Raw genomic sequence first — 16,155 nt, 5'->3', positions numbered from 1 at the left:
TGGATTTTTGTTGTTTATGCATTGTTTTCTTAGTCTAGCCTTATACTGACTATTTCTATGTGTGTTTTGATATCTACATAGCTGAAAGACTGGAAAAGATTGCCATGATCCAGAGGAGTACTGCACATACTGATAAGGTATTTGTGGATTTTTGTTGGTTATCAATTGCTTTCGTAGTGCCTAGCATTGTACTGGATATTCCTATGCGTGTTCTGATGTCTAAATACAGCTGAATGACCAGACAACACTGCCACAAATAGTAGGGGTACTGTATTTATAGGCTGGGTATAGGCGCAGACGAGGTTATTAAACTGTATCAGGATTCTGTCCATATCTGGATATACCTTTGGCTCTATTACATCATATAACAGAGAAATTACTGTATATACAGTATGTATTTATTCTGCGGCTCAAAATTGTGGAAACTGCAATCCCTTCTATATCAATCTAAGTGATACAGAATCTCAAGCATCATCACACACACACAGTTGTCTGAAGCTTACATCAGAGTTAACCTGCATTTGCAACAAGCTACACCTGACAAATGGAGCACTAAATTCATTCATGGAAGAAAAAAACAATGCCAAAAAGAAGACGTATGTACTCTTAACCTTGTTCAACTTCAGAGCTGGCCACCGCAATCTAAAACTCAACTCCGCAATCACAAGTCCACAGCCTTTGACCCTTACCTTCTGCCACCACAATACCGCAATAAACTTGGAATGTGCTACCTGAATCCAGTTTCAGAATTTTCAATACAAAGTGCACAAGCAAGGGTAAATCGATTGGTAATGTAGTGAATTACTGTATTTATAATCTATGACATTTATGATGTATTAAAATTGGTGTATTTACTGAAAACTTACCCATTACAATTATCTTCCTCAGAACCGTAATTTTGTAAGGTACTGACGTATTCTCAGGTGTATATCTATCACTTTTTATTTTGTATCAGAGTCAGAGCATACCATGAAAATCTCACAGTACAAATATAATAATATAATCATATCCTTTAGTACAAAAATAACATTACAAGGAAAAGAAATAGCCTTTGTGCCACTCGGGAAAATCAATCTGACCTGCAGCAGAATGCAGTTCATAGAACGTAAATACAGTAGACAATTCATAGAAATTTGCTTACTCTTGCAGGTAATAACTCAGTAAGACCATTTAAAAAAAAAAAAAAAAAAAAAAAAAAAAAAAAAAAAAGCATTTTCAGTGATCACCATTACATTAGTTCTTAAGATCATCATGTCAAATTGTGGAACAACTGTGCATGATTAGTTATGTATGCCACAAAAGTTACTGCCATGCTGGCTTATAGTATATCGTATCGTACTGTTAACAAATCATTTCTCCTGGTATTGCCCATCCCTACTGCTAACTGACGCAGCGACGCCTCGCCCACCACCACTGCTGGCCGGGAATCCTGTACAAGCTTGATACTCATGGGTCATGCTGTAGCCTATACTAACCGACACCGACTGCCACGTGGGAGACTGCGATGCGGAAGTACTTCCACAACGCAATACCACAAGTTTTGCATGAGTTTGCCGCAGTCGCAATTCTGTGACTGAAATCATGCAGTCCACTACTGCGGAAATTGTGGACTGCGGAAGTGATTGCGGAGGTGTCCAGCTCCGTTCAACTTACACGGAGGGCATATGGAGTCATCCTTACCTCAGTTTCCAAAAGGAGGGCATAAAACTCAACCTTACCCAATTCAAATTGCAAAAGGGCATTCACCACTGCAGAATCTGTGAAATGCACTTTTATCTCATGGATATGCCCTCCTCGGTTACAAAGCAATACAGGTACCTTGATGAGGCTTGCGGTACACTTCGAAGGCTGAAGTTCTCGCATGTTCCATTGATGGTCGGGTCTCAAGGGGACAGATGCTTTCCTCCTCAACCCCTCCATCAACACCAACATTAACATCACCATCACTCTTCTGGTAGATCAGTTTCTTTGGTGAGCTCTGTAAAGGAATATGAAGAACATGGTAAAACTTAACCTGAGGATATTGCGAAGAACACATTTCTTACAAATCTACTTTAAGCAATGCATTCATTATTATTATCATAATTTTTATATTAATGAAAAAAAAAAAAAAAAAAAAAACTAATGGCATAGCTGTTACAAACATATATCAATAAAAAAAAAAATGTGATCTACTGATAAGAGATATTACATTGTAAAATGGTTAGAATAATGTTGTAACAAATAAAGTAGCTGCCTGAAATTAAGCTACATTCCTAAAGCTATGAAAAATGTATATATGACCCTATTTTCGTTAAATGGACAGCTAAATTAAAGTATCATTGGTTACCATTTTGCAGTAAGATTATGATGCCAGACATATTGTACAGCAAAGGTAAGTGTATTGTATTGTATGCAAAGGTAAGTGTAAAGTGTTACTCTGTTTACATGCCAAAGGAAAGGTAAGAATAATTAGCATTCAAAAAGCAATCTGCTAATATACCTAGTACTGGTTTGTGAAGCAGAATAATATTACATAACAAGGCAAAATATTGAGCTTACACAGCTGCATCTATGTTACTGTATATGATCATGTAAAAACAAAGGTACAGTACTATAGTATATCTACAAACTACAAGGCAAATTTCATGCAATACTTAACCACTATGAAGATGGATAATATACAGAAGATTTTGTTATTACCTTAAATACTAAAGTTATATTCCCAATACAAAAAATAATCTACATACAAGAGGGGCCACCACAACACTGCACTTACCCTAATGGGAGGCAGCTCTCTCTGTTACACCACGAGGGGGGAAGGGGAAGGGGAAATGGGGGGAAGCACCCAGTTATACATAAAAACATACAATATATAAAACATAAATACATGAACTAAATATAAATGGCTGGCATAAGTATAAAAATTACTCATAAAGAAACACACACTCTTCATAAATGAGAAATTCCTCACTTAACATTTCAGTTACCGCACTTTCATAATAGTCGTACCATGATTAATTATGTTATGAACACTATTTGGATACAATATTTACTCACTACCAAACGGTCAGATTGTGTAACACATGGCTGGAACAAGTAGCTAACACTGACATTCATTCAGCCACTCACAATTCCACTGTGTATTGCCTAAATGTGACTGTCCAACTCAAGGATGACGTCCAACTCAAGGATGAATTTTTATTCTAACTACCTATAGCAAGATGCCTTAATCCCACACTGGGTGGCCACAAATAAGTCAACCTCCATGTCATCCTGTCCCCTGCCATTTGGCTGCCCTCCCTCCAACTAAAAAACTCTTATATCATATCTCTCCATCCTGTTCCCTCATTTCATCCTCAGTCTCGTCCCCCTCCCCCTTGCCACCTCACTCACATACATTCTTCTAGTCACCCCATTCTTCATACTCTCAATTTGACCAAATTATCCTTAAGTATTTTATTTATTTTTAAGTACTGAAATTCATTTAGTATGTTGTTAATGCTGGAGAACGCTGCTTTCACACACTGGCACTGATATATCCAGACAGCGAGAGCTGACAGTTATGTAAACACCCTCAGCTCCCTCCCTGGGCCCCAAAAGGAGGATGGTGGATTGCAGGCACAGGGCAACTTTGGCCTGCAGTCCACTGGTTTCATGTCCAGATGAGACTGCAGCCACAACAACAATAACAACAACAATCAAGTTCAAATGGGGCATTTAGTATTACGACGAAAATTGGATTGAGCCAGTGTAGGTTTATATCCAAGGGATGGTTGGGGTTGACTGTTCATTCAATGCCACTCAGGGATGAGTGAGGCTGGTCACTCTCATCTTAAATGTCGGGACCAACTGCCTAGCCCCAGGCTCCTACGCTCCTCATGGGGCAATGTAGGATTGGATGATGGATGGATGGATGGATAATAATAATAATAATAATAATAATAATAATAACAAAAATAAAAATAATATGGTCTTTTGTTTCTCAAAAGCGCCAGTTCTTCCATAAGGAATTCACAAGCGGTTGCCACACATATACATTATTACAATTACAAGAATTGTAACATCTCTCATATACAATACAGATTTCATCAGTAAAAAAAAAAAAAATGAAAGTGGCAATAATTAAATCCTATAATCATCTGTCATAGCACCTCTCTCCAGGTCATTGCATTGTGAAAAAAGAAAAGCTTTCAGTTGTCTCTTAAAGGATTCAACACAAGAGAGTTGTCTCAAGGACAATGGGAATCTATTATATAATTTAGGGGCTTTATAGACAAAAGAATGATCAGAGAAAGATGACTGGTGAATGGGTCCAGGTTCATCAAGACGCAAGGAATCATCTTCACTATGGAACATCACACCTGGGTGTGCCAATGGGAGTTTTAACAAGTCAGCAAGAGCTAAAGAACCTTGATTTTTTTTTTTTTTTAATTAAAAAAAAAAAAAAAAAAAATCCAAGCACCAGATTACTGGTGTACTCCATTCATAAAATATCTGTAACAGTTGGACTTGAACAGCTGTAGGTTGAAGTTTGGAGGGAAACAACTCTGGGGAAGCAAGTTCCAGAGAGATGCAGTTTGGGGAATGAAAGAATTCTGATAGGCAGAAGTTCTGCAACATGGCTGTGTGACATTCCAGTCATGAGCGCTACCAGATGCCTGTGTAGAACGAGGGAAGGCATGGAGAGGTGGCACAATGGACGCAACTTCGTCTGAGCATTTGCCATAACAATATCTGTAAAATAATGCAAGGGAGGCAATATTCCTTCTTATTTGTTAGGGAGATAGTTTATTTATAATAGCAGGGTTATTAATAATTCCAGCAGCTTTGTTCTGAATTTTGTCTAGTTGTTTTAATGCAACCTCTCCACATCCACTCCACAAGGGTGAGCAATAAATGCTCGTCTGTGAAGAAGTTACATACTCTGTACAATAATCCAAGTTTCTTTGAGGCAGTTTTAGCAAGTGATCTGACATGAGAGGTCCAGCTGAGGGCAATGTTAAGTGAGACGCTGAGAATTTACATACTTTTGGAGATGGGAATTTGAGTAGCACTGAAGGTAATATATGAATCTGGCAATATCTGTCTATTAGTAAACTGTATATATATTTGGTTTTACTAGCATTAAATGAGACAAGGCTGTTTTGTCCCCATTCACTGATCGTAGATAAGTCTTGATTTATGGAGATGGCTGTAATGAATTAAGAGTTAGAGATATTAGACTTTGTAAATGGGTGTCTGAGTGTGAATGAACTATGAAGTGTTGAGTCATCTGCATATGAATGGAAGGGATTGTGGGTGACAGATAAGAGATCATTAGTATGAACCAGGAACTGGGTTGGCGCCAGAATTGATCCCTATGGCACGCCAGCATTAACTGAGTGGATATTGGAATATACATCATCTAATTTTACTCTTATTTTTCTGTCGCTGAGATATGAGGAAAGCAGAGGAACATAAGACGTTAGTCCATTGCAAGGGAGTTTGGACAGCAGGGAACAGTGCCATACTCTGTCGAAAGCTTTAGAAATATCAAGGGCTACTGCATGAGTTTCTCCATGTGGGTCGATTGATTGATGAATGGTAGAGAGTCAGGAGATTGAATATGTCAATGGTGGATCTTTCGTGGCAAAAACCATATTGTCTATCACTATTTAAGTTGTTGGGTTCAAGATGTTTAACTACGTGCTTATTAATTAAAATTTCAATACTTTACCAAGAGAAGATGTGACAGCTATTGGTCTGTAATCAGAGGGGTCAGAACAACTTCATTTCTTTTGAACTGGGTGGATATTGGTTTCTTTACATGAATCAGGGAATGAAGAAGTATGTATGCATAGTCTAAATAATTTAGCTAGAACAGAGGCAAGTTCTGGGGAACACTTTTTCAAAAACAATTGGAGGAATTCTGTCTGGTCCTGGAGCTTTGTTGGTAGGTAAATTGTCTAGGATGGATTTTATGTATCTTGTCTGAATTTTAAGTGGAACAATTTTGGGAGAGTCAAGCTCTAGTACTGGGACGTTCTGGCTGACTTCCTCTACTGTATGGTAGAATTTCTGGCAAATATACTGGCAATGATATCTACTTTCCCACACAGGTCACTTGTAATGTTGCAATCTGATGATATTAGTAATGGAATGGATGAAGACTTGTTAAAGTTATTATTGAAAGAACTGCGAGCTGACCAGAATATTCTACTGTCATTAGGGCTGTTTAGTAGTTCTGATGCCTGATTTTGAAGAAAGTTTGATTAGCATGATTTATTACAGCTTTTGCATGGTTTCTAGCAATTTTAAATTGAGAGAGTGATTCAGATGTTTTTTATTTTAAGTAAGAGTTATAAGCTAATGACTTCTGGGCCGTTGCTCTGGCACAGTTGCTATCGAACCATTTCGGAGAGATCAATCTTTTAGTGAACTGTTGACTTGGTATGAATAAATCCATACCAGCTAGTATTAAGCTGCAAATGTAATAAGACACAGTTTCAATTCAATTCTAGCCTTTACTGGTAACCAATGCAGCTCAATTAGGAATGGGGTAGTCAAGGTTCTTGGTGGGAGACCAAAGATAAGTTGTGCTGTCCTGTTAACACAGACTGAACTTTTGTTAGTATATTATTTGGAAGACCAATCCACAGTGAATTACAGTAATCAACATGAGATAAGACCACTGCATGGACTAATATTAAGAGGCAATATCTATTCAGGAATTTTCTCCCAGAGTACAGATTTCTGATATGCAAGTTACATCCCCAGACAACTTGATTAATATGTTCTTTGTAATATAACTTTGAATTAAAATAAACACCCAGATTTTGAACAGAACTGACTGGATGAAGCTGTGACACACCAATGTTCAAAGCCAGGGCATTATCAGTCATCACCCCTTCTGTTTCCTCTGATGATGATGATCTCAGTTTTACCATCATTCAGCTTAAGTTTCCTCCTAGCCATCCAAATCTTAATATCAGACATTAGAGATTCAAGCTTAATCTTGGTATCGTTGATATCTGACATCTTAACATATAGCTGGGTGTCGTCAGCATGAAAATTACAGGACACATCGTGAGCATCAAGTCTATCTATCTATCTATCTATTGTCTGACGCCATAATCCCGTAAAGGGTGGCCATCTGACTTTGAGTTATTTGTTTGGTAGGGAGGGACACTAACCCTCCACCAACCCACTTGCTGACACGTAGGGAGCACGTATGGTTTGGTTATATGGTTACCACCCAGCGTTGTAAATGGTTTATTGGCTTAAAGGAAACCATTTGGCTTGTCACTCAACGTAATGCCGCCTGTAAGGGAAAGAAAAGTAATAAAGTGACAGGAAAGATGGGAGAAATAAGAAGAGAGGAGGGCAGGCATAGAAAAAGAATGATAAAGTAAAGAAGAAGTAGGCAGCACTACATCAAGTGAGTGGATGATGGTCGCCACCACCTACCACTGAGCATCAAGTAAAGACGATAAACTACTCATGTAGACTGTAAACAGAATTGGACTCAAAACCGATCCTTGAGGGACTCCGAACAGAAGGGAAGCAGAATCAGTGCTAGCATAATCGACAACCACTCTCTGAGATCTGTCCGACAGATACAACTTAAGGAGCAAAACAGCACTATCACAAATGGCACAACAACCACTCTCTGAGATCTGTCTGACAGATATGACTAGGAGAAAAAGAAAACTATCACGAATGGCATAAAAATAAAGATCATCCAACAATTGTTCATGACCTACTGTATCAAAAGCTGCAGACAGATTCAACAGAACTAGGAGAGAGGACATCCCACTACAGGTGTTTGTCACCAAGTCACTATTAATCCTTGCTGATGCAGTTTCAATTGAATGGTATTTTCTGTATGCCGACTGAACAACAGGAACAACTCTGTTATGTTCCAGTAGTGGTAAGAACTGATCAAGTATCCTGGATAAGAAAGACAGGTTCGAGACAGGACGATAGTTTGTCATGCTCTCCATGTCAAGGCCAGGTTACTTGATTAGGAGCCTAAGCAAAGCACATTTCTCAGACTGCACAAAATCACTTTCTAAGAAGCATCTACTTACTATGTTGCAGATAAAGTCTGCAGCATGCTCATACACATCAGGCAGTTGTGACAAGTTACACGGATCAAGTGGGAAAAATGTTTTGTTACGTTCTCTGATGTAACAGTTGACTTTATTTACATCGAGTGGATGAAATGTTGAATGCAAATGACCCCCTGTGCACCGTGGTTGGAAGTCAACTGAGTACACTTCACTAGAACTGTTGTCTAAATAATTTTTTATGCAAGACATCTTAGTTGTAAAAAAAAAAAAAAAAAAAAAAAAGCAAAATCAGAATCCAACTGGGCATCAGATACAGAGGTTGGTTTAAAAATTACATTCCTATGACCAACCAAGGCATTCACAACTGCAGACAGTTTTTTTTGTATCACCACCACATGAATCAACTTTATTTTGATAATACCTTGCTTTTTGGGCTTTTACAGTGTAAACAACTGCTCTTCTCACACAAACATAATGCAAACGAGCTAATTCAGTGCGCTGCAAGTGCCACGTGCGTTCTGCTTTTCTACATTGTCTAAGCAAAGAATTAATGGATGGACCATAACACAGAGAGTCACCATGTACATTGATTTATTTTTACCACCTCAGGACAATAATGACAAAAAAACTAACCTAAGCTCGTTGTTATATATATCAACCAAATCATCTGAAGAAAGATTTGAAGAATCAACGTACGGTAGTTTTAACGCTGATCAATTTCATGACACATCAAATGGTGGTCAACGTTCCTGTAATTTCTGAACCTGATGACCTCTTTATAGGAAGGGGCTATCAGGACATCAAAACTAAAAGTGAGCAGAGCACGACTGGAGATGAGGGGATCAACTGAGTCAACCTCCACATCAGATAAGTGCCTGCAACCAACAGGGGACAAGATCCAATGGGGCAGAGGGAGGTGGAGAGATGTCATGGGGAGGGGGTATCTCCTCACCGCATCTAGGGGGACCAATCTGGCCAGATACCACCAGATATTGTACTCTCCATTGGCTAGGCTCCATATACAGTAATCCCTCCAATATCTGATGTAATAGCGCCAAAGGCATGTCCGGAAAGTGGGTCTGTCCGGATACTGGGAAAATGCCTCCTGGACAGGTACTCATGGACCCTAACCCAGCCTAACTCAGAAAACCACCTACATAACTCCCTACCGGACATGCATAGCACCTATTTAAGACCCTATTCACACAACTACAGGACAAAAAGCATGAAATAAATGAAAAGGAACCAGAGAATGAGGAATTAGAAGTGAGTATGGAAAATACTTAGCAGTGTACCGGGTACTTCCAACACGTCCAAGGCCGTTACAAAAATTGGTGATCTGCTTCCTCTAAGGCTCTGGCAGTGGTGAAAATGCTATTGAAGCACATACAGTAATCCAGTGTTGTACTGCATTTAATCCTTTGCACTGTGAATTATAACTGTTTAACACTGCACATTCTATTCTTACTTGCGCCATGCCAGTTACAACTGCCAGTTTGCACTATGCACTTAATCCTTTGCATTCTGAAATCTAATTTCTTAACACTGCACAAAACTATAAAGTCCCACGTGGTCTAGTGGCGAGGTACTGCAGTTTTTTCACTGATTATTCACAAAAACACGCACGTGCGGCATCCATTGTGATGAGCGTCTGGTCAGGATGGTAGTTAGGTGGTAACTGGGGAGGGGAGGAAGCAAGGGGCCGCGCATAAACACAGCTGTTCGGTGCCACGTGCCAAGTTCAAAGTATGGCTGAAAAAAATGTCGGATTCTTCTTCTTCTTCTTCTTTTTTTTTTTATGTTTTTTTGGCCATTTTTGGGTTCCGAAGGCACGGGCCCAAAATGTCTGGACCTTGGGGAGTCTGGATATTAAAGGGATTACTGTATATGTACACTAAATCACAATAACACATACTCTCAAACTAAAGAATCTTTAATGTGATTCTTTCTTTTTCTTCTCTATTTAAAATTCTGTGACAATGACACTTATAGTCAGGCTCATTATACAAATATTCCTCAATTCTCTCCCTATCCCCAGAAAGGAGGATGATGGACTGTAGAAGAAGGGTAATTTCAGCCTGCATTCCACTGGTTCACATTCAGATAAACCTAGGCCTCAACGACAATTAAAGTCTGAGATGATAATCATGCATGGTGGAGCATAACTTTCACATATAACGCTATCTATCTATCTATTGCCAGACGCCTTAATCCCTTATACAGGGTGGCCACAAACAAATCGCCTCCATGTTGCCCTGTCCCCCCGCCACTGCACTGCCCTGCTCCCAGCTCACACCCACCTCTCTCATATACCTCTCCACTCCATTCCTCCATCTCATCCTTCGCCTCCCCACCCTCCACCTCACTCATATACATTCTCCTTGTCAGTCTCTCACTCTCCACCCTCTCCACATGGTCATACCACCTCAGTGTGTTTCTCCTAATGCTTCGTATCACATCCACATCCACACCATAACACTCCTTTACTTCCTCCTTTGTCAGTCTGTCTCTCCTTGTGACTCAACAGGCTCCCAGCAAATAACTCATTTCCATTGCTCTCACTCTTGACTTCTGTCCCTCCAACAAGGTTTTACTTAAAATATCTGTTATGAAAACAACTTCGTGCTAAATGAGGAATTACTCAATTTACATTAATGTTTACTATGCAGAATGAAATACTTCTTTGAATCACACATCATTGCATTAACATAAAAATGAACTGAATTACATTATCAAACTTAATTTTTTTAAATATTTATTTTACCCAAAAATTGCACATCAACTTTAAAATTCTTGAGCACAAAACAAAAGGGAACCTGCAAACTATTTAAAAAATATGTATACCAGCATACATATCTAAAACTGTATTATATTATCATTTTAAAAACTAAATTACAAAATATACACACCATCTGAATGACACACACACACACACAGAAACATTACTTGACATGTAACTACACATAAAACAACTGATAAGTAGAAGGATGATGACTGAAGAAGAAACATACTAAGGATTCTACTCTTCACAAACCATATGATTACCAAATATAAACCATGGAATCTTTAATCTAAAAAACTACCCAAAGAAAGACTTAACAGTAAGCTACAAATATACTGATACTATCAGAAGAAACATCAACCTCCTACATAAAACACTAAAATTTTGACAATACCAATATCACAACATAACAAGTACAAAGAAAATACGGCTTTAGTATATGGTAATAACAGAAAGCAAAGGGGAACACATATCAAGTATATTTTTACTAACCACAATGATACTGTAACAAAATTAATCATCTAAGTACTGTACAAGCTCTCATCATTACAGCAGATCATCAATTTGCGCAGCTATGTATCTAGGTATTTTAAAGTATAAACCAAAACGTGCAAACCACTGAAACCCATGTAATACGATATGATAAAATCCCACAAATTTTCCCAGAGTCCCCCCCCCCCCACCTTTGGGTCTCTTCAAATAAATGTAATCCCCTCTTGATCAATGCTTAATTTTCATTGAAGTAAACATACAATCTCTAAAAACATCACTGGGCATGAAGGGGAATTAATTATAAAGTACAAAGTGGGGAGCAATGTCAGAGATGGGGGTACAGATTCTTCAGGTGGCAACTTATCTACTTACAGGTATGTGAAAAACTATTTCGAAAGCATAAAGTAATAAAAAACTTTTAGCTGAACGATGAAAAGGTACACTCGTATGTGTGTGTGTGTGTGTGTGTGTGTGTGTGTGTGTGTGTGTGTGTGTGTGTATTTACCTATTTGTATTTACCTATTTGTAGTATACAGGAATTGAGCAATGCTCGTGTTGTCCTGTCTCCATGTCCACATTTATCAAGTCTACCTTTACACACATGAATGTTTTTCTCATGCATCACCTCTTTGTCTAAGTCGTTCCAAATATTTAAGAATATACCTAATTGTGATATACACGGAATGTACTATGCTCGTGGGTTTCCGTCGCTGTTTCTCAATAAGTCGAATTTAACTTTAAACTCGTTTAAGTTTTAGACTGGACGATCTCTTGGTCCAGGCTATTCCATAAGTCTATACTTCTGTAAGGAAAGCTATATTTCTTGATATCCTTCAAGCAGCTTGACTTTTTCAATTTCATTCCATGTCCTCTTGTTGCTCTCTTATCCCATACAAACAGATCTTCTTTGTCAATTTTATCTACTCCCATCATGGTCCTGAACACCGCAATCATGTCTCCCCTCTTTCTCCTTTCCTCTAACGAAGGCAAATCCAGTTTTTCCAGCCTCTCTCTGTATGACAGGTCTGTCAGACTGGGGACCATCTTGGTTGCTGTTCTTTGTATTCTCTCAATCTTGTTTATATCTTTCTTTTTGTGTGGGCACCACACTACCGCTGCATATTCTAACCTGGGGCGGATCATGGCCACTATCAATTTTTTCATCATTTCCTCATCCATATAATGAAATGCTACTCTTATGTTAGTCAAGAGCTTATAAGTCTCTCCAACTATCTTGTTAATGTGCTTTTCTGGTGACAAACTATCTTGGACCAGCACTCCCAAATCTTTCTCTTCTCTCCTTTTTGTGATTAATTCATTACCCAAAAAATAATTCAGTGATGGTCTCCTGGTACTTTTACCCATTTCCAATATTTTACATTTCTTTACATTAAATTTCATTTCCCACGTCCGGCTCCAATTGTGTATCCTATCCAAATCCTCCTGCAGTATTTTACAATCCTCCTCAACCTCTATCTTCCTCAAGATCTTTACATCATCAGCAAACAGACTCGCATAACTGTTCACTCCATCTACCATATCATTTACGTAAATCAGGAACATTACTGGCGCCAACACTGAGCCTTGAGGGACTCCACTTGTTACTTCCCTCCATCCAGACATCTTTTCCTTTATTACTGTCCTCATTTGTCTGTCTCTCAAAAAGTCTCTCATCCATTCCAGGAGTTTCCCCTTTAGTCCTCCTATATATTCTAGTTTCCACATTAGTCTCTTATGAGGTACCTTGTCAAAGGCCTTCTCTAAGTCTAAGTACACACAATCCACCCAACCATCTCTCTCCTGTACCACATCAATCGCTCTTGAGTAAAAGCTCAACAAGTTTGAAACACATGACCTTCCACTTCTGAATCCAAACTGACATTCAGCCAAAATATTAATCTCTTCCAGATATTTTATCCATCTGTCTTTCAGGATTCTCTCACACAATTTTGCGACCATGCTGGTTAGAGACACTGGTCTATAATTCAGGGGTTCTTCCCTGTTTCCTCCCTTGTAAATTGGTACCACATTTGCCCTCTTCCATTCTTTTGGCACTTTCCCCTCTTCCAGTGAGCATACAATTAAGCTATGAATTTTATCCGCCAGTTGTTCTCTGCAATCCTTCAGTACCCAATTAGAAATTCCATCAGGTCCTAGGGCTTTCCTTACATCTTGAGTTTCCAGTAATTTATACACTTCCTGCACCTCCACTTTTATATCTTTCATCACCGGAACATTTCTAATCACTCCCTCCCCTTCCACAAGCTCCTTTTCTTTAGTGAAAACTGACTGGAAACGTTTGTTCATTATTTATGCTTGCATTGCCGCATCCTTAAAGACCTCTCCATCTACTTTCAGCTTGGTGATTCCTTCCTTTTGTTTCAGTTTACCATTAACAAATCTATAAAACAATTTGGGTTCATCCTTGCATTTGTCAATTATACCTTTTTCAAAATTCCTTTCTTCTTCCCTACGTATTCTTGTGTATTCGTTTCTTGTTCTTTTATATTCTTCCTTTGTTCTGTCGTTACCTCTCTTTCTCCAATTGTTCCACGCCTTATCTCTCTCTTTTTTGGCTATCATACACCTTCTATTAAACCACTCCTTTTTCCTGTTTTCTTTCCCTCTTACTCTTGGTACAAATTTTTCCACTCCCAAATTATAGAGGTCTAGAAAGATATCCCACTTCCTCTGTATCTCTCTTGTTTCTCTGAATTTTCTCCAATCCGCATTTTCAAAGTTTCTCAAGCCTGTAAAATTTGCTTTGCCAAAGTTGTATCTTCCCTGTCTATGAAGCTCGTCTCTTGGCTCGACGTTTCCTATTAACATCTGGAACTCAATGACCACGTGATCACTTTTTCCCAAAGGACAGAGATATTCCAATGATTCTATTACATCGGGTTCTTTGGTGAACAGTAAATCTAACCTTGCTGGTGTGTCCTCACCTCGAAACCGTGTCTCTTCTTTGACCCATTGCGTCATCACATTATTCATTATTATATTTAATAACATAGTGCCCCACGAATCCTCGCCGCCTCCCGAGTACCATTCCTCCCAGTTCACCTCTTTACAATTAAAGTCACCCACCAAAATTATATTATTGCTTTTCTCAATTATTTTTTGCAAGTAGCTAGCCATATCTGACAACATCTCATGGTATTCGTCATCCTTCCATGCTCTCGTCTTTGGGGGAACATACATTACCGCCATATCTCTCTTAACATTCTCTCCAGTTTCTAATTTCATATATATCACTTCAGCCCTGCCTTCTCCCATTTCCACAGTATCTACATTTATGTTGTTCTTCACTGCTATCATCACTCCTCCTCCCTTTTTTTCTTTTCTGTCTTTTCTCCACAGTTTGTATTTACCATCTCCCAAATGAACATCAATATCTTCTCTTAATTTTGTCTCTACAAAGCACATGACATCAGGTTCATGTTCTCTCAAGAAATCATTAATTTCGATCCTTGTCGATATGAAACCATCAACATTAGTATATATCACCTTCAAATTATTTTTGACATTATTAATACCCTCTTCTCTCCTACTCTCTGTCCGTACCACTTCCTCAACTTCTGATCTTTCACAACCATCCCCCCTAGTTTCCTTCACTTCTATTTCCTTAAATACCATTTCCTTACTTTCATATCCAATACTCCCCAAAAAAAAGTATTACGTTCTTCCTCTGTCCTCTTATCATTTTTTTCCTTTACTTCTTCCTTTAATGATTTTAAAACTTCTCTTTCTTCTTCATTCAGATCTTTTCTTATTATAATATTTTCCATCCCCGCCTCTTTGCTTAATTTCCAGGTCACTTTAAGTATCTCATTTATTACACTTTCTGATGTAAACTTGACTCTCATTGGTCTTGTTTCCCCTTTCTTATAAGGCCCTATCCTCCTTACTTCCTCAATTTCTTTTACCCACTTGTCTCCTTCGGGGTCAATCTTGCCTAATATTCCTCTCACCATGTTCGTGTCTCTCTCGAGTCTTGCGAACCTAACCTTTTCTTCCTCTTCCCTGTTTCCAAATACTACCACACATCTGTTCCTTTCTACAGTGTGTGTGTGTGTGCTCTTACCTACCTAACTGTTCTTACCTAATTGTACCTTAACGGAAATCAGTCAAGCTTGTACTGTCAAGTGTTTTAAACCATTTTTATACATATCCTTGAATTTATGAATAGTTTTGGCACACACTATTTCATTCGGTAGTGTATTCCACTGAACAACTGCCCTATTTGGGAAACTGAATTTCCTCATGTCTCTGTCACCTTTTTTTTTATGTAGTTTTATGCAGTGTCCTCTTGCTGATGCCTCCCCATAAGTTAAAAAAACTCATTGATGTCAATTTTCTCTTTCCCTGGGATGCATTTATATAGTGTAATCATGTCTCCTCTTTTCCTTCTCTCTTGTGATGTTGGTAGGCTCTGTTTTTCTAGTTTTTCTTCATAGCTTAGATCCTTTAAGCTTGGTACCTATCTTGTAGAGGCCCTTTGTACTTTTTCAATCTTATCTCTGTGTTTTTGAGATGACAATTTCAGACTACTGATGCAAATTCCAGGGTTTGTCTGATGAATGATGTTATTATCTTCCTCAGCATGTCTTCGTTTATATATGTGAATGCTATTCTCATACCAGCAAGCAGTGTACAGTATGCATGTTCCATACCTTATCATTTGGTCAGCCGGAGACAGTCTGTTACTGATAAATCACTCCTACTCGTAGGTCCTTCTCCTTTTCCGATAGGTGTAGAGCTGAACTTCCTAGCTTATAATCCCAATCTGGTCTTTTCCACTTATACCAAACTTAATTACATGGCATCTGTCCACACTGAATTCCATTT

The 16,155-nt window shown here is 38.5% G+C and overlaps 1 protein-coding gene across 1 annotated transcript in view; it reads right to left on the bottom strand.

Annotated features, from left to right (window-relative positions):
• Reps (RALBP1 associated Eps domain containing) overlaps positions 1-16,155 on the bottom strand; it is a 110,799-nt gene that overhangs the window by 7,945 nt on the left and 86,699 nt on the right. Inside the window, exons 13-14 of the mRNA XM_080271669.1 lie at positions 2,759-2,779; positions 1,819-1,978 (exon numbers count right to left, since the gene is read on the bottom strand). Of these exons, the coding sequence (XP_080127795.1) occupies positions 1,819-1,978; positions 2,759-2,779 (181 nt within the window). The remainder of the gene's footprint in view (positions 1-1,818; positions 1,979-2,758; positions 2,780-16,155) is intronic.

Source organism: Coenobita brevimanus, chromosome 47 (genome assembly GCF_032717465.1).
Source record: "Coenobita brevimanus isolate Jiangsu-jjx chromosome 47, ASM3271746v2, whole genome shotgun sequence".
In the NCBI taxonomy this organism is placed as follows: Eukaryota; Metazoa; Arthropoda; class Malacostraca; order Decapoda; family Coenobitidae; genus Coenobita; species Coenobita brevimanus.
This window is presented reverse-complemented; position numbering and strand designations above follow the sequence as displayed.